Genomic DNA, 25,240 nt, shown 5'->3' on the forward strand with positions numbered 1-25,240 from the left:
CTAATAATAATAATAACAGCAACAATAACAACAATAATAATAACACTAATAATAATAATAACAGCAACAATAACAACAATAATAATAACACTAATAATAATAATAACAGCAACAATAACAACAATAATTATAACACCAATAATAATAATAACAACAAAACATAATAATAACACCAATAATAATAATAACAAATAACAACAATAATAATAACCAATAACAATATTAATAATAATAACAACAACAATAATAACACCAATAATAATAATAGCAACACTAATAATAGTAACACTAATAATAATAATAATAATAACAACACCAATGATAACACCAATAATAATAATAGTAACAATAATAATAATAATAACAATAATAACAATAATAATAATAATAATAACACTAATAATAATAACAATAATAATAATAATAACAATAATAATAATAATAATAATAATAATAATAACACTAATAATAATAACAATAATAATAATAATAACAATAATAATAATAATAATAATAATAACAATAATAATAACAATAATAATAATAATAATAACATTAATAATAATAACAATACAACAATAGGGCAACTACATGTATCAGAAGGAAGTTGCTGTCTTCCCTCATCGAACTTGTTCTCAACTGGCCTATCTGGTTATATATAAGTGAAATAAAAAAAATAGAACATTGTCATAGAGATGCTATTGGTATCTTTATGAAGTGGTGTCTGTCTTCTCTCAGTGAATAGAATATTAACATAGAGATGCTGTTGGTGTCTTTATGAAGTGGTGTCTGTCTTCTCTCAGTGAATAGGACATTATCATAGAGATGCTATTGGTATCTTTATGAAGTGGTGTCTGTCTTCTCTCAGTGAATAGGACATTATCATAGAGATGCTATTGGTATCTTTATGAAGTGGTGTCTGTCTTCTCTCAGTGAATAGAATATTAACATAGAGATGCTGTTGGTGTCTTTATAGAGTGAGTAACACAGTGCCGGCCTTGAATAGACTGCAGGCCAGAACACAGAGTCTGATGACGTCATGCAGCATAGGATGAGCCATGGATTCTCTGAGCTCACATTGATAAATGACAGTCTGCTAAATGACAGTCTGCTAAATGACAGTCTGCTAAATGACAGTCTGCTAAATGGCTCAAATGTAACTGTAGTTGAAAGACGTGTTGAGGTTGGGGAGGAAGACAGATCAGTAGAAGTGTTGAGGTTAGGGGAGGAAGACAGATCAGTAGAAGTGTTGAGGTTATTGGAGGAAGACAGATCAGTAGAAGTGTTGAGGTTAGGGGAGGAAGACAGATCAGTAGAAGTGTTGAGGTTAGTGGAGGAAGACAGATCAGTAGAAGTGTTGAGGTTAGGGGAGGAAGACAGATCAGTAGAAGTGTTGAGGTCAGAGGAGGAAGACAGATCAATAGAAGTGTGGAGGTCAGGGGAGGAAGACAGATCAATGGAAGTGTTGAGGTTAGGGGAGGAAGACAGATCAGTAGAAGTGTTGAGGTTATGGGAGGAAGACAGATCAGTAGAAGTGTTGAGGTTATGGGAGGAAGACAGATTGATAGAAGTGTTGAGGTTATGGGAGGAAGACAGATCAGTAGAAGTGTTGAGGTTAGGGGAGGGGAGGAAGACAGATCAGTAGAAGTGTTGAGGTTATGGGAGGAAGACAGATCAGTAGAAGTGTTGAGGTTAGGGGAGGAAGACAGATCAGTAGAAGTGTTGAGGTTATGGGAGGAAGACAGATCAGTAGAAGTGTTGAGGTTAGTGGAGGAAGACAGATCAGTAGAAGTGTTGAGGTTAGGGGAGGGGAGGAAGACAGATCAGTAGAAGTGTTGAGGTTATGGGAGGAAGACAGATCAGTAGAAGTGTTGAGGTTAGGGGAGGAAGACAGATCAGTAGAAGTGCTGAGGTTAGTGGAGGAAGACAGATCAGTAGAAGTGTTGAGGTTAGGGGAGGAAGACAGATCAGTAGAAGTGTTGAGGTTAGGGGAGGGGAGGAAGACAGATCAGTAGAAGTGTTGAGGTTATGGGAGGAAGACAGATCAGTAGAAGTGTTGAGGTTAGGGGAGGGGAGGAAGACAGATCAGTAGAAGTGTTGAGGTTATGGGAGGAAGACAGATCAGTAGAAGTGTTGAGGTTAGGGGAGGAAGACAGATTAGTAGAAGTGTTGAGGTTAGGGGAGGAAGACAGATCAGTAGAAGTGTTGAGGTTAAAGGGAGGGGAGGAAGACAGATCAGTAGAAGTGTTGAGGTTATGGGAGGAAGACAGATCAGTAGAAGTGTTGAGGTTATGGGAGGAAGACAGATTAATAGAAGTGTTGAGGTTAGGGGAGGAAGACAGATCAGTAGAAGTGTTGAGGTTAGGGTAGGAAGACAGATCAGTAGAAGTGTTGAGGTTAGGGGAGGAAGACAGATCAGTAGAAATGTTGAGGTTAGGGGACGAAGACAGATCAGTAGAAGTGCTGAGGTTAGGGGAGGAAGACAGATCAGTAGAAGTGTTGAGGTTAGGGGAGGAAGACAGATCAGTAGAAGTGTTGAGGTTAGGGGAGGGGAGGAAGACAGATCAGTAGAAGTGTTGAGGTTAGGGGAGGAAGACAGATTAATAGAAGTGTTGAGGTTAGGGGAGGAAGACAGATCAGTAGAAGTGTTGAGGTTATGGGAGGAAGACAGATCAGTAGAACTGTTGAGGTCAGGGGAGGAAGACAGATCAATAGAAGTGTTGAGGTTAGGAGAGGAAGACAGATCAGTAGAAGTTTTGAGGTTAGGGGAGGAAGACAGATCAGTAGAAGTGTTGAGGTTATGGGAGGAAGACAGATCAGTAGAAGTGTTGAGGTTATGGGAGGAAGACAGATTGATAGAAGTGTTAAGGTTAGGGGAGGAAGACAGATCAGTAGAAGTGTTGAGGTTAGGGGAGGAAGACAACCTCAACACTTCTACTGATCTGTCTTCCTCCCAAAACCTCAACACTTCTTCTGATCTATGGGAGGAAGACGGATCAGTAGAAGTGTTGAGGTTATGGGATATAGACACATCAGTAGAAGTGTTGAGGTTATGGGAGGAAGACAGATTGATAGAAGTGTTGAGGTTAGGGGAGGAAGACAGATCAGTAAAAGTGTTGAGGTTAGGGTAGGAAGACAGATAAGTAGAAGTGTTGAGGTTAGTGGAGGAAGACAGATCAGTAGAAGTGTGTAGGTTATTGGAGGAAGACAGATCAGTAGAAGTGTTGAGGTTAGGGTAGGAAGACAGATAAGTAGAATTGTTGAGGTTAGTGGAGGAAGACAGATCAGTAGAAGTGTTGAGGTTAGGGGAGGAAGACAGATCAGTAGAAATGTTGAGGTTAGGGGAGGAAGACAGATCAGTAGAAGTGTTGAGGTTAGGGGAGGAAGACAGATCAGTAGAAGTGTTGAGGTTAGGGGAGGAAGACAGATCAGTAGAAGTGTTGAGGTTAGGGGAGGAAGACAGATCAGTAGAAGTGTTGAGGTTAGGGGAGGAAGACAGATCAGTAGAAGTTTTGAGGTTAGGGGGGGAAGACAGATCAGTAGAAGTGTTGAGGTTAGGGGAGGAAGACAGATCAGTAGAAGTGTTGAGGTTAGGGGAGGAAGACAGATCAGTAGAAGTGTTGAGGTTAGGGAAGGGGAGGAAGACAGATCAGTAGAAGTGTGGAGGTTAGGGGAGGAAGACAGATCAGTAGAAGTGTTGAGGTTAGGGGAGGAAGACAGATCAGTAGAAGTGTTGAGGTTAGGGGAGGAAGACAGATCAGTAGAAGTGTTGAGGTTAGGGGAGGAAGACAGATCAGTAGAAGTGTTGAGGTTAGGGGAGGAAGACAGATCAGTAGAAGTGTTGAGGTTAGGGGAGGAAGACAGATCAGTAGAAGTGTTGAGGTTAGGGTAGGAAGACAGATCAGTAGAAGTGTTGAGGTTAGGGGAGGAAGACAGATCAGTAGAAGTGTTGAGGTTAGGGGAGGAAGACAGATCAGTAGAATTGTTGAGGTTAGGGGAGGAAGACAGATCAGTAGAAGTGTTGAGGTTAGGGGAGGAAGACAGATTGATAGAAGTGTTGAGGTTATGGGAGGAAGACAGATCAGTAGAAGTGTTGAGGTTAGGGGAGGGGAGGAAGACAGATCAGTAGAGTGGCATAGCTATTTTTATTGGCCCCTCCCCTATAGAATGTTATAATGTTCTGTCCTCTTGTGCATTATCTTCATCAGCATGGATGGAATTATATGTATGTATGAATAGTATGAATAGCATAGTATGAATCCACTCAATTTCACCGTATTTTAGTTTTCAGAGTTGCATACAAAAGGAAATATACATTTTAACACTGAAATAATGTCATAATAGTGGATATTACCGTAGCTGCGTTTGTTTCAATGGAGTCTGAATCGGGAGTCTTTCGTTACTGTGTGAGTTGAAATGAACTCCAGCAGAATCCCAGGGAGAGCTGTAGGATCCTCCTGACTTCTTACTCTGGAGAAATCACCTCATATTTCTAGTATATTTTCTTTCTGTGTTGTTGTGGATCCTCCTGACTTCTTACTCTGAAGAAATCACCTCATATTTCTAGTATATTTTCTTTCTGTGTTGTTGTGGATCCTCCTGACTTCTTACTCTGGAGAAATCACCTCATATTTCTAGTATATTTTCTTTCTGTGTTGTTGTGGATCCTCCTGACTTCTTACTCTGGAGAAATCACCTCATATTTCTAGTATATTTTCTTTCTGTGTTGTTGTGGATCCTCCTGACTTCTTACTCTGGAGAAATCACCTCATATTTCTAGTATATTTTCTTTCTGTGTTGTTGTGGATCCTCCTGACTTCTTACTCTGGAGAAATCACCTCATATTTCTAGTATATTTTCTTTCTGTGTTGTTGTGGATCCTCCTGACTTCTTACTCTGGAGAAATCACCTCACATTTCTAGTATATTTTCTTTCTGTGTTGTTGTGGATCCTCCTGACTTCTTACTCTGGAGAAATCACCTCACATTTCTAGTATATTTTCTTTCTGTGTTGTTGTGGATCCTCCTGACTTCTTACTCTGGAGAAATCACCTCATATTTCTAGTATATTTTCTTTCTGTGTTGTTGTGGATCCTCCTGACTTCTTACTCTGGAGAAATCACCTCACATTTCTAGTATATTTTCTTTCCGTGTTGTTGTGGATCCTCCAACGACAGTCCTCTTACCGTCAGAAACAGAAACATTAACATAAACCTCAAAAATATAACTACCTCTGTGATTTTTTTTGAAAGGGAGTTACTGTCACCTGAAAAAGGCATTTTTTGTTGTTGCCGTTAACGTGTATACCCAAACGGTACTATGCATGGCTGGAGAAACGGCAGTGAAGTCAACGTCAAAAACTAGTCACATACCTCTGGTTTATTGAATCAAAACGTGTCAGTGTGCTTTCATGTTATTCGGTGATACACTGCTATAGTTTCCTGTTCCAACACACTGATATATATATATATATATAAATATATATATATATATATATATATATATATATATATATATATATATATATATATATATAAATGATCCATGGTTAGCAGTGAACTCTTTCTCTGAAAGCTCTGCCCTTTCCGGGACAACCCCTGGACAGACAGCCAGTGGACCTATCACTGAGTAGAAATAGGACAGAATTCATTATTCAAGAGAGGTTTTAGTGAAAAATTTATACTTGCCCCATGAGGAGACAATGTACCGCTTCAAAAAAAGTCAAACCTTTAAATGAGAATATATGTGTGGGGTCCTGAAGTACAGTTGTCTGCCCCTCGTATGAATCATGTTCTCACACAACATAGCTACACTCCTAGAAAAGCATGGTGCTATCCAGAACCAGTATGGGATTGTTCTACTCAGCTATGCGTTTGAGGTGTGTGTGAGTGTGTGTGTGTGCGCGTGCGTGCGTGTGCGCGTGCGTGCGTGCGTGCGTGCGTGTGTGTGTGCGTGTGTGCGTGTGTGTGTGTGTGTGTGTGTGTGTGTGTGTAGTGTGTGTGTGTGTGTACTGTGTGTGTGGCCACACCTTATGGATTACACATTTAAGCAGCACCTGAAATGCTTGCCAATATTTTTGGCCCGCAAAAGTAATTTACATTTTACTGGAGGTCATTGTTCCTGGTTCGAGAATGTAAGTCAGGGTAAATTGAAAGCCTCGTTACTTTAGATGGATTTACTTCAGAAACACAAATGAAAAAGCCAGCAGTAGACGGTTGCTTATCTTTTACCATCCCCTCGGTGGCGATGCGTTGTTAAAGATTATACAGAGTCTTAGATCACTCATGTACAGAGATGATGACACCAGCGTTTGGCATCTTGCTTCCTGCCTGCCAGTTAACAGTTGAAAGATGGACTCCGTTGACGCCATTGTATCCACTTACTATCTGCCTGACCACTGAGCCAATAACAATAATGTATGGCGAAGGGAAAAAAAGTAACACATCATTAATGACTGCAAAATATATAACATATTCAGTGGCACATAGTTTATTTGCCCTCCTTCTCTCCTCCATGGAAATGCATTGAAGGTACAGATTATTCAGAGAGCAGAGAAGCACTTCAATGTTTATTTTATTCATTCTTGTTTTCCATAATAATTGGGAGCACAATGGGTCAGTGTGATAAATGCTTGTGACATGTATAGAATGTAACCAGTCTAACTCGCGGCTTGTAGCTAGTTTCGCTGTCCTTTGTGAAGGCCTCTTTCCATTTGAATCACAGACTGACTGTACAATAACCTTACTATAGTATACTATAGGTACTGTGGTTCAACAACTACTGCTCATCCAGGTGGACACATTAGGCCATTTATCCTTCTATAGGCCCAAAGTATGTCAGTGTAAGCTAGTGCGTTTTCTATGTATTTCTCTCCTCAGACAATATCTATAGGTTAAATCTCACTCTATCAAACTATTTCATCTACTTTCTATAAAAGTTTACTACAGTCTCCATTTTACATAAATCTTCAGTCACAAACATTTCATTTCAGACATTTACTTTAGCTGCAATGAATTTTTTAAGGGAAGAACCGGTTTAGTTTCCTCCTGATAAATAGGCATACATGAGTAACTTCTCTGTAGCCACACACCTACACAATATATATAATCACTGTTCTTTGCCAAGATCAAAAATGTGTGGCTGAGATGGAATGCCGCTCCTCCTTCAGTCTAGCAACCTCTGCCATTATGGTGATTAGGGCTGATTGTTCTGCTAGTCCCATGCTGTGCCTGCATCCTAAACGGCACCCTAAAGTAGCTCACTATAACCCTATGCCTTACGTAGCTCACTACTTTTGACCGTATCCCTATGAGATACCTTATGGGGCCCTGGTTGAAAAAAATAGTGCCCTATATAGGGAATAGGGTGGCGTTTTTGGGACGGGGTGTATGTGTGTTTGGTCAGCACTGATTGTGTTGATGCTGACAGCCCCCATGATCGCCGTTCATCCGTCAGTCCTCAAGGTCATCTCACGTAACGAAGGAGATCAATCAGTACCGTCACCACGACAACACAGAGGAAAAAAACGAAAAGTCAAGGGTCACCACGGAGAGAATAAAAACAGCTTGGCCCATTATTGTTGTTTCTGTTTGTATTGATTGAAATCAGAGTTATAGAGTAGTATGTCTTTTATTATGCTGTCAGACTTTCAGAAAGAAAGAATAGCTGCGGAATTGTATGCGTCTTCCATGAATGTATGCTGTCGGGACTTGGAAAGTAAATTGTGTTAGGTACATTTAAAAAAAAAAAGATTAGCCCATGACTGACTAATTGCTGATCATTTTTTTGTTGATAGAAATCCTAGCTACAGAGCAGAGCAGTAGGTATAACTTGTTGTACATTTCTATGCGGTCAGACAGAAAGTAAAAGGAGAGGGTAGTTGAACAGCATGGCTGGATGATTGACTACTGCATTTATATTCAATTAAGTCTATATATTGTCCAAGGGGGTGTTTATGTCGAGAGAAACAAAAAGCTGTCTCTTCAATCCAGCAACATGTATTTAATCAACACTAACAAAAAGAGCGAAACAAGTGTTTGACACAGGGTGTTCTGGGTAATCCTTTCTTTCTCTGTGCACTTTGTCCTATCTTTGTTCCTTTGTTATTTGTTTGGGTGTTCTAATCTCAACCCAGTCAATAATATTCTTTGTTGTCTGAAATTGTGTGTCAAAAAAAAAAAAAACGACATTGTCCTTTGTTGAAAGTACCTCTCTGTGACTTTTCTGTTCTCAACTCCCAGATAAAGCAATCATTAGATGTTGTTTTCTACCTGCAATTACTCTCAGTTACAATGGGTCAAATACGAGAGAACAGGAGAGGGGGAGAGATGGAGCGGACTAGGGGTAGATGGATTGCAGGAGTGGAACAGTATGGGTCCCTGAAGTGCTGATAAATACATACTCAGCTCAGGGACTGGCCATTGTGTGACGATGAACCTTGGTGAATGCATCAAATGAAATTAGCCTGGAGTATATATGAATGACCTTTTTCCTCCTTATCTCAGATGCATTGTCTGTTTTAAGGAGCCCATTCGTTACCTGCTGTTGAAAAGTAGAAAGACAGAGGAAAAGGACAATGCCATCCTCACCAATGCAGTCTTCTCTATGAGAGCTGGGCCGGTGAAATCCATAACAAAGTAACTGTGATAAACACCATTCATAACATTATTTTAGACATTTCACAATGTTATCCTAATTTCTCCACTTCATGTACTATTACATTACTGTACTGTACCGTCACATACACAATAATGGCTATGTCAGAGGCTCTGACAATCATCATGTCCAATCTGTCCTACACAGCCACCTTGATCTCCCTGATACATCAGCCAAAACTCCTACACAGCCATGTTGACCTCTCAGACAAGTCAGCCAGACCTCCAACACAGCCATGTTGACCTCCCTGACACATCAGCCAAAACTCCAACACAGCCATGTTGACCTCTCAGACAAGTCAGCCAAACCTCCAACACAGGCATGTTGACCTCTCAGACAAGTCAGCCAAACCTTCAACACAGCCATGTTGACCTCCCTGATACATCAGCCAAACCTCCTACACAGCCATGTTGACCTCCCTGATACATCAGCCAAACCTCCTACACAGCCAGGTTGACCTCCCTGATACATCAGCCAAACCTCCAACACAGCCATGTTGACCTCTCAGACAAGTCAGCCAAACCTCCAACACAGCAATGTTGACCTCCCTGACACATCGGCCAAATCTACACAGCCACGTTGACCTCCCTGATACCTCAGCCAAACCTCCAACACAGCCATGTTGACCTCTCAGACAAGTCAGCCAAACCTCCAACACAGCAATGTTGACCTCCCTGACACATCAGCCAAACCTCCTACACAGCCACGTTGTCTCCCTGACACATCGGCCAAACCTCCTACACAGCCATGTTGACCTCCCTGACACATCGACCAAACCTCCTACACAGCCACGTTGACCTCCCTGACACATCAGCCAAACCTCCTACACAGCCACGTTGACCTCCCTGATACATCAACCAAACCTCCAACACAGCCATGTTGACCTCTCAGATACATCAGCCAAACCTCCTACACAGCCACGTTGACCTCCCTGACACATCAGCCAAACCTCCTACACAGCCACGTTGACCTCCCAGACAAGTCAACCAAACCTCCTACACAGCCACGTTGACCTCCCTGATACATCAGCCAAACCTCCAACACAGCCACGTTGACCTCACTGATACACCAGCCAAACCTCCTACACAGCCACGTTGACCTCCCTGACACATCGGCAAACCTCCAACACAGCCACGTTGATCTCCCTGACACATCGGCAAACCTCCTACACAGCCACGTTGACCTCCCTGATACATTGCCAAACCTCCTACACAGCCACGTTGACCTCCCAGACATGTCAGCCAAACTTCCTACACAGCCATGTTGACCTCCCTGACACATTAGCCAAACCTCCTACACAGCCATGTTGACCTCCCTGATACATCAGCCAAACCTCCTACACAGCCACGTTGAACTCCCTGACACATCGGCAAACCTCCTACACAGCCACGTTGACCTCCCAGACAAGTCAGCCAAAACTCCTACACAGCCATGTTGACCTCTCAGACAAGTCAGCCAGACCTCCAACACAGCCATGTTGACCTCCCTGACACATCAGCCAAAACTCCAACACAGCCATGTTGACCTCTCAGACAAGTCAGCCAAACCTCCAACACAGGCATGTTGACCTCTCAGACAAGTCAGCCAAACCTTCAACACAGCCATGTTGACCTCCCTGATACATCGGCCAAACCTCCTACACAGCCATGTTGACCTCCCTGATACATCAGCCAAACCTCCAACACAGCCATGTTGACCTCTCAGACAAGTCTGCCAAACCTTCAACACAGCCATGTTGACATCTCAGATGCATCAGCCAAACCTCCAACACAGCCATGTTGACCTCCCTGACACATTGGCCAAATCTCCTACATAGCCACGTTGACCTCCCTGATACCTCAGCCAAACCTCCAACACAGCCATGTTGACCTCTCAGACAAGTCAGCCAAACCTTCAACACAGCAATGTTGACCTCCCTGACACATCAGCCAAACCTCCTACACAGCCACGTTGTCTCCCTGACACATCGGCCAAACCTCCTACACAGCCACGTTGACCTCCCAGACAAGTCAACCAAACCTCCTACACAGCCAGGTTGACCTCCCTGATACATCAGCCACAACCTCCAACACAGCCACGTTGACCTCCCTGATACACCAGCCAAACCTCCTACACAGCCACGTTGACCTCCCAGACAAGTCAACCAAACCTCCTACACAGCCAGGTTGACCTCCCTGATACATCAGCCAAACCTCCAACACAGCCACGTTGACCTCCCTGATACACCAGCCAAACCTCCTACACAGCCACGTTGACCTCCCAGACATGTCAGCCAAACTTCCTACACAGCCATGTTGACCTCCCTGACACATTAGCCAAACCTCCTACACAGCCATGTTGACCTCCCTGATACATCAGCCAAACCTCCTACACAGCCACGTTGACCTCCCTGACACATCGGCAAACCTCCTACACAGCCACGTTGACCTCCCAGACAAGTCAGCCAAACCTTCTACACAGCCACGTTGACCTCCCTGACACATCAGCCAAACCTCCAACACAGCCACGTTGACCTCCCTGACACATCAGCCAAACCTTCAACACAGCCACGTTGACCTCCCTGACACATCGGCAAAGCCCTACATCTTTCCAATGCACACCATCCTTTTTCATTGCCTCACAATTTCATATTGACTCTCTCTCGCCCACTGCTCATGCCCTTGTCGCTGGTGACAATGACAACGCTTGTCACCCTTTATTGCCTTCTCCGAGATTATACCCTTCCTTATCTTCTGATAAAAGTAAAGAAAAACGAAATAAAATTGGGTTAGCTGCAAATAACTGGGGTAATTTAATCTCCATAGTAACCAACTCTGAAGTCTCTGGAAAATGTTTGGCTAGATATACACCGCTGAATGGGATATGTCATGGTTTCCATACAGACGGATGCTGTGATGGTTTTTACCGTGGCATTTCACTTATTACCCTGCCTGTTTACATTCCATGGGAAACATGGGATACGCCTGTCTGTCTTTTAAGTTTGTAATTTCATAAACATATCATGAAATCATGTGCATCCCATCTCTGAAACTATCAATCACTCGTGAGATGGGTCTTGAGGGGCTGAAATATGAATGTTGAGAGAGTGCTGAGGAAATGAAACACATCCAGGGAGTATTTAATATGTGGTTATATTTTTTCTCTGATTCTGGTGTCAAATGAAACATGGTCTTCTTACGCAAAATGATGCTTGTGACTAGGTCTGTAGTGGGAAAAAAAATAGCATCGGTCCATTTTGTCTAGTGCCTATGGGCTCAACCAGTCCCATTATTAATAATGGCCATCCATTTGCCTATCCTGATGTACAGTTGGAGTGTTGAGGCAATAGAAGATGATAAAGTCTTGGTAATTACAAACAACATTATTTATCCATCTCTCTTTATTTATTTTGTGGGCAGGTCTTAATAGTGAACCTGTTGCAGATGTTCTTTATTTAATGAGGCAAGTCAGTTAAGAACAAATTCTTATTTTCAATGACGGCCTAGGAACAGTGGGTTAACTGGTCTAGGAACAGTGGGTTAACTGCCTTGTTCAGGGACAGAACAGCAGATTTGTACCTTGTCAACTCGGGGATTTGAACTTGCAACCTTTCAGTTACTAGTCCAACACTCTAACCACTAGGCTACCCCTGCCTCCCCAATGTACAGAGTTATAGCATACTGGGTGTACAACAATGGGTTAAATGCCTTGTGCCTTGTTTTAATTTTTACCTTGTCAGCTCTGGGGTTTGATCTTGCAACCTTTTGGTTACTAGTCCAACACTCTAACCACTAGGGTCTCTGTCACCCCAGGTAGCCTAGCTATGGTGGTATGGTGGTAAACATCCTTGTATTTGTGCAGGTCTTAATTGTGAACTTGTTCCAGATTTAACCAGCTATGGTGGTAAACATCCTTGTATTTGTTTGGGAAATGTTTGTAATTCAGATTCAACCCCCTAAGGTCAATGTCCACGACCCGTAAAAATAAAAATTAGCATAATAAAAAGTTTCTCAAAAAATCTGTCAGTTTAAGTTAGAGATATCTGTGGTGAAAGGTGACAGAGCTAGAGCGGTGTTTTTCAGACCGTGACACATCCCGACAATTTGTTCTTGTCAAAAAAATCGACTGTAGCGTTTGAACGGTTTAGCAAATTACGACCCCCACTATCGAAAGATAAGACTCTCAACGAACACGTTTGGTGTTCTCCTTTTGACACCCGAAAGCGTTTTGGGACTTGTTTGCAGTCGGTACAGCTGATCTCCCAAATTTTGTCTGTAGCGTCCCAACAGTTTGGGTCACACACAATGTGCAAAGGTGTGATGAACACAAACACGTACATGTCAGTTGTGTCTACGGTACCAGTTGAAAGAAAATGATGGAAGTACACAGAACCAGTCAAAAGTTTGGACACACCTACTCCATCAAGGGTATTTCTGTATTATAACTATTTTCTACATTGTAGAATAATAGTGAAGACTTCAAAAATTATGAAATAACACGTATGGAATCATGTAGTAACAAAATATATATTTTAGACCTTAGATTCTTCTAAGTAGCCACTCTTTGCCTTGATGACAGCTTTGCACACTCTTGACCAGAGCACCCACTGACCAGAGCACCCACTGACCAGATCACCCACTGACCAGATCACCTACCGTCCAGATCACCCACCGACCGACCAGATCACCCACCGACCGACCAGATCACCCACCGACCAGATCACCCACCGACCAGATCACCCACCGACCAGATCACCCACTAACCAGATCACCCACTAACCCACTATTGAGGCACCACCTATTGAGGCACCACCTACTGAGGCACCACCTACTGAGGCACCACCTACTGAGGCACCACCTACTGAGGCACCACCTATTGAGGAACCAGATCACCCACTAACCCACTATTGAGGCACCACCTACTGAGGCACCACCTACTGAGGCACCACCTACTGAGGCACCACCTACTGAGGCACCACCTATTGAGGCACCACCTATTGAGGCACCACCTACTGAGGCACCACCTATTGAGGCACCACCTATTGAGGCACCACCTACTGAGGCACCACCTACTGAGGCACCACCTACTGAGGCACCACCTACTGAGGCACCACCTATTGAGGCACCACCTACTGAGGCACCACCTACTGAGGCACCACCTACTGAGGCACCACTTACTGAGGCACCACCTACTGAGGCACCACCTACTGAGGCACCACCTACTGAGGCACCACCTACTGAGGCACCACCTACTATATTAAAAGTAGTGCACTGTAAAGGGAATAGGGTGTCTTTTGGGTCGTAAGCCTGGTCCCTGTGGAGTGGAAACTGATACAGACTCCATTCCCTTTGAGCTGTGTAATGTGAAATGTCACAAACAGACATAGCAGCACTCCTCTGGCTGTTGTCACAGCAGCAATGACATCTCTCACTGTGACTTCACCCAGGGAAAGCACTGCCGCACCAAATACCTTACCCTCGTATTATGTGAAGTTCCCCATTCTTTGTACCGATCACTTATGTTTTGAGGGGGAGGCACTAGTGTTCCTTGCAAATGTATCGAGGCCTTGTCGCGTGTGTGTGTGTTCGTGTGTGTTCGTGTGTGTGTGTGTGTGTGTGTTCGTGTGTGTGTGTGTGTGTGTGTGTTCGTGTGTGTGTTCGTGTGTGTGTGTGTGTGTGTGTGTGTGTGTGTGTGTGTTCGTGTGTGTATGTGTGTGTGTGTGTGTGTGTGTTCGTGTGTGTGTGTGTGTTTGTGTGTGTGTTCGTGTGTGTTCGCGTGTGTGTGTGTGTGTGTGTGTGTGTGTGTGCGTGCGTGCGTGCGTGCGTGCGTGCGTGCGTGCGTATGTGTGTGTGTTGAATAATAGGTACCTATTTTAATGTTGTTTTTCCCTTCAGGAAAAGAAAAGAACAATTCCTTGGCAAAGACAACTACAACAGAAAAAAAAATCTCTGCTATCAAATGATTGACTCGGGGAATATAGTAAGGACTTGGCCTGATTGTGCTTGTTCAGTGAGATGCATCATTTTTTTCCCCCCCTTTAATGAAGTTAGTGACCCTCTGAAAGGTGACACATTTACTGCTCAGGAGATGTATTCACTCAGACTCAAAGGCTGGGGGGCTGAGCAGGCCATTATTGAGAGGTTTTAGGTCTCTATTCAATCTGGATTGATGAAGCGTTACATATCGTGCGCTAGAAATGCGTTTACCGTAAATTCAGTCTTCCCCTTGACACAGGAGCATTGCCTTTAAATGTCAACCACTTCAGCGATTCAGATTGAATCCAGATTGAATCCAGATTGAATATTGAATCCAGATTGAATCCAGATTGAATATTTCAGATCAGACTCCATGCACCAGGGGACTCCATGTGTCTCCTGGCAATTTGAATGAATCTACACATTTTTCACCAGTTCTTGGTCATTATAAAGCAGGTTGGCTTTTGTTTATATTCAATAAATTAATATATAGCTCCTCACTTAAAGAATGCAATTAAGTTTTGCAAACAAATAGGATTTGGTAGTTTTGGTTGGATATCAGTAATCACCCCTCAAAAGTTTGGTTTTGTAATTGGACTGGAGCAGTAATACAATAACTTCACTATTGAGAAAAATCATTGTTTAAAATTTTGAGCTGACTAGGGAATTTAATTAAACAGAGCATGCTCAACTTCTAATGTGAGATCTCAAAGCCATAGACACAGACCTAGGACCATTCAATTATTTATAACAGTGTTACTCATGCCTATGTGCAAAATTATCTCTGTGAGATAGATTGAAGCCGAGACCTGGAGGACTTGATGTGATGTCATAGCAAGGACCTCAGAACCATAAACACCGTGGGTTCCTGTTTGCTGTGGGGCATACTGTTTTACATTTTAATTACAGGAGTTGACAAGTTTTATTGCTGGGGCTCAATGTTGAGGCCTCTATCTCTTCCTGGACTCATTTCACATGTGATGTCAGCTCGAGCATAATGAGATAAGATAGTTGGAGTGCCTTGATTTCTCCCTCCCTGCTTTCTCCCTCCCCAAATCCTCTATCGCTCATAACTGTACTCATTGTACCTTGCACCTCAAATATGCTAACAAGAGTCCTAACAATAATCCTGAATGTGGATTCATGTGATTTTTTGATGTTCACATTTTTGAGTTATTGTAACTGACCAGATTTATTGAATGTCGAATAGATCACAGAATGCAAGGTGTACCATGGTGACAGTGATTTAAAAAAAAAATGCTTTGGGATTGTAAGAAATATTTAAAGATAACACACAATGCAGAGGACTAGAGGTCAAGGGAGGGAATAGGGAATTAACGATCAATGGACATGTTTGTTTTTCAGTTCAATATCTGTTTGTTTTTCAGTTCAATATCTGTTTAGAATCTCTGTATGAGGTTTCAGTCCTGGACTCATAGCTACATGTGGCAAGTTTTCATTGGTTCGAATGGGCTATACATTGAGCCTGAAACAGGATATTTGTTATTTGGCCATTGGCCAAGTTTTATTGTAAGGAATTCTAATTGGTCAACCAAAGGCTAAGGTTGGGGGTTAATAATTACATCCTACCACTTTATTCTGTGGAAAATCACTGAGGACAGGGAAGAATGAACATCAACCATCTACTTCCCAGCATAACAACTATGATTTGTTATCTTTGAATACATCTATTTTTCTCCCACTGATTTGCTTTGGGGTCTGTGTTATTGAGGGATAAAGTCAACTGCTAACAGGATGTTCTTTTAAATATTGAATACAGTAAAGTCAATCTCAGACACCAACACCAGAGACAGTTATTCTCAACTTTAAATAATCTCCTGGGAATTCATTGTCTGTTGTAGTTAAACACAGGGAACCAATGGAACACCAATGGAAATTAAACACAGGGAACCAATGGAACACCAATGGAAATTAAACACAGGGAACCAATGGAAATTAAATGCTGCTGTTTTTATTCTTCTGCAATGATTCAAACATGTATTACTGCCATTCATTTCTACAACAGGTTGACATTTACAGGTCACCTTCAGTTAAACATCTAACAGGTTGACATTTACAGGTCACCTTCAGTTAAACATCTAACAGGTTAACATTTACAGGTCACCTTCACTTAAACATCGAAAAGGTTAACATTTACAGGTCACTTTCAGATAAACATCTAACAGGTTAACATTTACAGGTCACCTTCACTTAAACATCGAAAAGGTTAACATTTACAGGTCACTTTCAGTTAAACATCTAACAGGTTAACATTTACAGGTCACTTTCAGATAAACATCTAACAGGTTATCATTCTCTTCTTGTCTTTTTCATATTTTATTCTCCTTTGTTTAATGTCCTTGTGTTGCAGCCATAGTTGAGGTGAACCTGGCCAAGGCGCTGGCGGAAGCCTCGGAGACGTGCACCCAGGAATGTCTGATCCTGGGCCACTCCGACAGCTGCTGGATGCCCCCCTCCCTGGTGACCCAGTTCCAGTCTCCGTCCAACACGGGAACCCTGCCTACCCTACCCTCCTTTGGCTTCCAGCACCAGCAGAGCTCCCCATGGGCCAGAGGAGCCAAGGCGGATGGGCGTCAGTGCCATACCCTGGGCAGGTCTGTGCCCAAAGACGATCTGGCTAAAGGGATGAACCGGCCGCAGTTCTACAACACTCTGGAAAGACACTGCAGCAGCAAGAGTAAGGAGTCTGACCCCATCAAGGTCATCCCTCTGGCAAGCTTTTCCTCATCTTCGTCAGGCCAGCAGACCCCAGCCAACGGAGGATCCTCTGCCTTCTTACATGAGCATCAGCTGTAAGGGAAGAGAGTAACACCAACCAGTTTGTCTAAAATATCTTGGTGTATATTTAACATCAGTAGTAAGGGGCTGTAAGGAGACAGAGTAACAACAACCAGTTTGTCTAAAATATCTTGGTGTATATTTAACATCAGTAGTAAGGGGCTGTAAGGGGACAGAGTTTGTCTAATGTATCTTGCTGGTTTCTGATTATTGTGTGAACATGGAATGTGGAGGAAGGGACAAAACGGTTCCTCTGTCTCCACAATGTTGTTCCTCACTCTCCACACTGTTGTTCCTCAGTCTCCACAATGTTGTTCCTCAGTCTCCACAATGTTGTTCCTCTGTCTCCACACTGTTGTTCCTCACTCTCCACAATGTTGTTCCTCACTCTCCACACTGTTGTTCCTCACTCTCCACAATGTTGTTCCTCAGTCTCCACAATGTTGTTCCTCACTCTCCACACTGTTGTTCCTCAGTCTCCACAATGTTGTTCCTCACTCTCCACACTGTTGTTCCTCACTCTCCACAATGTTGTTCCTCACTCTCCACACTGTTGTTCCTCACTCTCCACAATGTTGTTCCTCACTCTTCACAATGTTGTTCCTCACTCTCCACACTGTTGTTCCTCAGTCTCCACAATGTTGTTCCTCACTCTCCACACTGTTGTTCCTCACTCTCCACAATGTTGTTCCTCACTCTCCACACTGTTGTTCCTCACTCTCCACAATGTTGTTCCTCAGTCTCCACAATGTTGTTCCTCAGTCTCCACAATGTTGCACAGAAGTGAATCTGACAACGTCTGTAATCATATAAATGGTAGTCCTATACCAAAGTAGATCCACAACAGAAACAATTTTTGTTTGGTAGAGATTTTTGCTGATCAGTAATCAAAAATAATTTTGACCACCTATGCGTATTGGAACCACACAAACACACACTTTACTTAACGATAAACGAAACGCAAACACACAGTATAGCTTTGTGAACCCAAGTTGAATGTTGTATATGCCCAATCTCTGGTGAAATATTGCTTAGTGTATCCAGCAAGACATTCAGCTCCAGCTCCAACTGATGATCCAAGTTACTTTTTGCTCTCGTCTGAATATGTTTATTGAATCCCGTCTTGTTCAGGGGTCTGCAGACACATACCTAAGACTCAATGGACAAAAGAAAATGTCACTCTGTGTCGTGCGAACACTTTATATAAACATGCAGTACAGGGCCATCCCCCATGATATGCCCAACACTGTTTCTCTTCAGATGTTTCTTGTATGGCGAGTTACGATGCCTTTGACACCCCTTTCCCTGCCCTCTATTGCAAACCTACTCATTTTCTACATTATCTTACCCACCTAATAGGAACCTACTCATTTTCTACATTATCTTCCCCACCTAATGGGAACCTGCTCATTTTCTACATTATCTTCCCCGCCTAATGGGAACCTACTCATGTTCTACATTATCTCCCCCCACCTAATAGGAACCTACTCATTTTCTACATTATCTCCCCCACATAATAACAGCCTATTCATTTTCAACATTATCTTTCCCACCTAATAGGAACCTACTCATTTTCTACATGACCTTCCCCTGTAAAAACCACCTACTAATTTTCGACATTATCTTTCCCCTGTAATAACAAACTACTAATTTTAACATTATCTTACCCTCCTAATAACAACATACTTATTTTCTACATGATCATTCCCCATGTAATAACAACTACTAATTTTCAAAATGTTTACCCGCTTAATAACAACATACTCACATTTCTACATTATCTTTCCCCTGTAAAACAAACTACTACTCTTCAACATTATCTTACCCACCCAATAAGAACCTACTCATTTTCTACATGATCTTTCCCATTGTAATAAGAACCATACACATTTTCTACATTATCTCCTGAGAAGAAGCCTTGAACAGCACAGACAGAGGTTCCATGCAAGGAGCTATAACTTTTCTTTTCTTTTTTTTTATTTTCCCACCATTATTTCACTTCATTTATCTTCCTTTCATATAATATAACATGTATTGTAAAAAACTCGTAAATGAGTGCTATGGAGACAATTAAGAACATCTCCCAGTTGTCTAGTTACTTTGAGCTGTGATCGCCACAGTAAGTATTAGTCGTGGTTGACAGGCTCTGTAGTAGTTGTCTACTCTCACTGAAACATAATGTATTTCTAGGAGTCAGGTAATGAAAAGGTGGAGACATACAGAGTCTGGATGCAAATAGCTTTTTATTTGCTTTAATTCGTGCCCCTATATCGTCAGGATAGTAACCACTACAATGAGAGTTTCTGTATCCATACGCAAGCACCTTAAACCCGAAGGATGAATTTACCATATTCGCATATTGACATACACCCTTTTTTAAAAATGATTTATCCTACGTTTTATCCACTGTATCTTTGATGCAACCATATTTCCATAGTTTCAAGGGTGTTCATTCTGGATAACCACTGACTGTCATGGATTCGATAAACATTGCATGACCATCACCAGTTAACAGATTTAAATGAAATGTGTCCTCTAGCGGCTTGTGAAAGAAACAGGACATGTTTAGGGTATCATTCTCCCTGTAGGGTTGGACGGTAACAGGACATGTTTAGGGTATCATTCTCCCTGCAGGGTTAGACAGTAACAGGACATGTTGAGGGTATCATTCTCCCTGCAGGGTTAGACAGTAACTGGACATGTTTAGGGTACCATTCTCCCTGCAGGGTTAGACAGTAACAGGACATGTTGAGGGTATCATTCTCCCTGCAGGGTTAGACAGTAACTGGACATGTTTAGGGTACCATTCTCCCTGCAGGGTTAGACAGTAACAGGACATGTTGAGGGTATCATTCTCCCTGCAGGGTTAGACAGTAACTGGACATGTTTAGGGTATCATTCTCCCTGCAGGGTTAGACAGTAACTGGACTTGTTTAGGGTACCATTCGCTTTGACAGTAACAGGACATGTTTAGGGTACCATTCTCCCTACAGGGTTAGACAGTAACAGGAATGTTTAGGGTACCATTCTCCCTGCAGGGTTAGACAGTAACAGGACATGTGTAGGGTACCATTCTCCCTGCAGGGTTAGACAGTAACAGGACATGTTTAGGGCACCATTCTCCCTGCAGGGTTAGACAGTAACAGGACATGATTAGGGTATCATTCTCCCTGCAGGGTTAGACGGTAACTGGACATGTTTAGGGTACCATTCTCCCTGCAGGGTTAGACAGTAACAGGACATGTTTAGGGTACCATTCTCCCTGCAGGGTTAGACAGTAACAGGACATGTTTAGGGTACCATTCTCCCTGCAGGGTTAGACATTAACAGGACATGTTTAGGGTATCATTCTCCCTGCAAGGTTAGACAGTAACTGGACTTGTTTAGGGTACCATTCGCTTTGACAGTAACAGGACATGTTTAGGGTACCATTCTCCCTACAGGGTTAGACAGTAACAGGAATGTTTAGGGTACCATTCTCCCTGCAGGGTTAGACAGTAACAGGACATGTGTAGGGTACCATTCTCCCTGCAGGGTTAGACAGTAACAGGACATGTTTAGGGTACCATTCTCCCTGCAGGGTTAGACAGTAACAGGACATGTTTAGGGTACCATTCTCCCTGCAGGGTTAGACAGTAACAGGACATGTTTAGGGTATCATTCTCCCTGCAGGGTTAGACAATAACTGGACTTGTTTAGGGTACCATTCGGTTAGACAGTAACAGGACATGTTTAGGGTATCATTCTCCCTGCAGGGTTAGACAGTAACAGGACATGTTGAGGGTATCATTCTCCTTGCAGGGTTAGACAGTAACAGGACATGTTTAGGGTATCATTCTCCCTGCAGGGTTAGACAGTAACAGGACATGTTGAGGGTATCATTCTCGCTGCAGGGTTAGACAGTAACTGGACATGTTTAGGGTATCATTCTCCCTGCAGGGTTAGACATTAACAGGACATGTTTAGGGTATCATTCTCCCTGCAGGGTTAGACAGTAACTGGACATGTTTAGGGTTTCATTCTCCCTGCAGGGTTAGACAGTAACTGGACATGTTTAGGGTATCATTCTCCCTGCAGGGTTAGACAGTAACAGGACATGTTGAGGGTATCATTCTCCCTGCAGGGTTAGACAGTAACAGGACATGTTGAGGGTATCATTCTCCCTGCAGGGTTAGACAGTAACAGGACATGTTTAGGGTACCATTCTCCCTGCAGGGTTAGACAGTAACAGGACATGTTGAGGGTATCATTCTCCCTGCAGGGTTAGACAGTAACAGGACATGTTTAGGGTACCATTCTCCCTGCAGGGTTAGACATTAACAGGACATGTTTAGGGTATCATTCTCCCTGTAGGGTTAGACAGTTACTGGACTTGTTTAGGGTACCATTCACTTTGACAGTAACAGGACATGTTTAGGGTACCATTCTCCCTGCAGGGTTAGACAGTAACAGGACATGTTTAGGGTACCATTCTCCCTGCAGGGTTAGACAGTAACAGGACATGTTTAGGGTACCATTCTCCCTGCAGGGTTAGACAGTAACAGGACATGTTTAGGGCACCATTCTCCCTGCAGGGTTAGACAGTAACAGGACATGTTTAGGGTACCATTCTCCCTGCAGGGTTAGACAGTAACAGGACATGTTTAGGGCACCATTCTCCCTGCAGGGTTAGACGGTAACAGGACATGTTTAGGGTACCATTCTCCCTGCAGGGTTAGAGAGTAAAATGTGTCTGCGCTGGGTTGAGACTCTGCTTGCATTCAGATTACACTTCGGGTCAGGTATCCATCAGTGTAGAAACGCATTAGCGAAGCCGCCGTTTGTGAAATTACGTGTGTCATAAGAGTGTTATGTGGAAGGGTCAAGGTCAGGGTCAATTTCATCTCACTTCTGGTCAATTAAGGAAATGTATTGAATTTGTATTAATGAATTCAATAAATCCTACTCATTGAACACGGTTAACCTACTGCCCAACCAAGTCCCAATCATGAATTGGATATCAATTCCTTTTTTTTTTGCGGAGTAATGTTTTCTTTCTGTGTCATCCTGAAACAGCTCCTCGCTGCAGTTAAATGTTAAACACATTTGTCTTTCATCAAAGACAACAACTACAGACAGGACAGAGCACGCTGACATATGCAAATAAATCACAAAGCACTTGCTTCCTTCGGACAGTGACAGTGAACACAGGCCGGCCAATGTGTGACATGTGATTCAATCACATTCCAACTGCACATGCTGTAGAACGATGATATTGACACTTAACAACGACTGAAACACACAAAATCACACAATATACTTACAGTATATATACTGAACAAAAATATAAACGCAACATGTATAATGTGGGTCCCATATTTCCTGAGCTGAAATAAAAGATCCCTGAAATGTTCCATACGCACAAAAAGCTAATTTCTCCCAAATTTATGGCACAAATTTGTTTACATCCCTGTTAGTGAGCACTTCTCCTTCGCCAAGATAATCCATCCACTTGACAGGTGTGGCATATCAAGAAGCTGATTAAATGGCATGATCATTACACAGGTGCACCTTGTGCTGGGGAGGCCACTCTAAAAGGCCACTCTAAAATGTACAGTTTTGTCACACAACACAATGCCTCAGATGTCTCAAGTTTTGAGGGGCCGTGCAATTGTTATGCTGACTGCAGGAATGTCCACCAGAGTTGATGCCAGAAAATGTAATGTAAATTTCTCTACCAGAAACCGAGTCCAACGTCACTTTAGAGAATTTGGCATTATGCCCAACCGCAGACCACGTGTAACCATGCCAGCCCAGGACCTCCACATCCAGCTTCTTCAAAAGCAGGATCATCTGAGACCCACCACCCAGACAGCTGATGAAACTGTGGGTTTGCACAACCAAAGAATTTGTGCACAAACTGTCAGAAACCATCTCAGGGAAGCTCATCTGTTTGCTCATCGTCCTCACCAGGGTCTTGACCTGACTGCAGTTTGGCTTCGTAACCAACTTCAGTGGGCAAATGATTGCCTTCGATGGTTACTGGCACACTAGAGATTTGTGCTCTTCATGGATGAATCCCGCTTTAAACCGTACTGGGCAGATGGCAGACAGCGTGTATGGCGTCATGTGAGCGAGAGGTTTGCTGATGTCAACATTGTGATCAGAGTGCCCTATGGTTGTGGTGTGGTTATGGTATGGGCATGAATAAGCTATGGACAATGAACACAATTGCATTTTATCAATGGCAATTTGAATAAACAGAGATCCCGTGACGAGATATCCTGTGGCCCGTTCATCACCTCATGTTTTAGCATGATGATGCACAGCCACATGTCGCAAGGATCTCTACACAATTCCTGGAAGCTGAAAATGTCCCAGTTCTTCCATGACCTGCGTACTCACCAGACATGTCAGCCGTTGAGCATGTTTGGAATGCTCAGTATTGACGTGTACGACAGCATGTTCCAAATTCCCATCAATATCCAGCAACTTCGCACAGCCATTCCACAGGCCGCAATCAACAGCCTGATCAACTCTATGCAAAGGAGATGTGTCACGCAGCATGAGGAAAATGGTCACACCAGATACTGACTGGTTTTCTGATCCACGCCCCTACTCTTTTTTTTTTAAAGGTATCTGTGACCAACAGATCTGTATTCCCAGTCATGTGAAATCCATAGATTAGGATGTAATGAATTCATTTAAATTGACTGATTTACATGTATGAACTGTAAGTCAGTAAAATCGTTGAAATTGTTGCATGTTGCGTTGATATTTTTGTTCAGTGTACATATTATATACATAGATGCCTCTGTTTCACGCTCATACAGAGCAACACAGATGGACAGAATGTTCTTATGTCAATATTGATCGCACAAAACAGATGGGGATGGGTAAATGCTTGAGACTTAAAATGTTTCATTATATCACTGTCATCGAGAGTCAAAATAATCAACACTACTTTCAGAAGAAAACCTGAAAGTTGAATGAATTGCCATCAACAACACCTAAGGCTCCATATAGCCCTACATTGGGAACGACAAACAGATAACACAGGTCGATTCCCAAATGGCACCCTATTCCCTATTTAGTGCACTACATTTAACCAGGGCCCAAATATGTTTAGGCAATGTAGAACAATAAATAGGATATCATTTTCAAATATTAAAAAAAACAGGTGGCATTTTTTTTATTTTGTTATTTGGAATTCCCCATTTGTTTGCTCATCCATGACTTAGAGTTACAGATGTCTGCATTTTGCTAAAGAAATGGAATGCAGTTTAAAGGTAAATGTGTCTTTCAGGATGATCACTTTAGGTCAGTTTCGCTTTGTGCCAAAGGTTTCACATATGAACCAAAAAAAAAGGAAGATAGTGAGATAAACTTCCACAGAACTTAAATGATTAGTAGAGAGTCATGTGCGTTGTTTTCCTCCTCTAGTATTTTTTTTCTACTTTTCTAAAAATCCAGCTCCCAGGTCGCCGTAACCATAGTGATAGAAACAACGTCACCCGTCGGTTTTCCAAAATCATTTATTTCCGAATTACGAATGTTGTTGTTTTTTTACAAAAAAAATAAACTTTTTTTTTTTTATTATAAAATAATTTCATTGGGATGTTATTTTGCATCATCATCTGCATGTGGGCCATTTTTACCCATTTTTTTTATCACTAGCTTGCTCCCAAGTTGTTTTAACGTGTAACAGATGGATTTGTGTTGTCATGTGGCCATCATCGACCAATTGTGTTGTTATAAACATATATCCCTTTTGAGGCAATTAACAATACGTGGCTAACAAACACACACAAAAAAATATATATTTCAAACGTGTAATGAATATGAGGCATGTAC

At 42.4% G+C, this 25,240-nt stretch overlaps 1 protein-coding gene across 1 annotated transcript in view; it reads left to right on the top strand.

Moving 5' to 3' along the window:
• LOC110489225 (protocadherin-11 X-linked) overlaps nt 1–22,888 on the top strand; it is a 280,236-nt gene extending 257,348 nt beyond the window's left edge. The window contains exon 7 of the mRNA XM_036943475.1: nt 16,980–22,888. Within this exon, the coding sequence (XP_036799370.1) occupies nt 16,980–17,425 (446 nt within the window). The 3' untranslated portion in view covers nt 17,426–22,888. The remainder of the gene's footprint in view (nt 1–16,979) is intronic.
• Nucleotides 22,889–25,240: the final 2,352 nt, after the last annotated feature.

The sequence above is a fragment of the Oncorhynchus mykiss genome, chromosome 14 (genome assembly GCF_013265735.2).
Source record: "Oncorhynchus mykiss isolate Arlee chromosome 14, USDA_OmykA_1.1, whole genome shotgun sequence".
Taxonomy (NCBI): domain Eukaryota; kingdom Metazoa; phylum Chordata; class Actinopteri; order Salmoniformes; family Salmonidae; genus Oncorhynchus; species Oncorhynchus mykiss.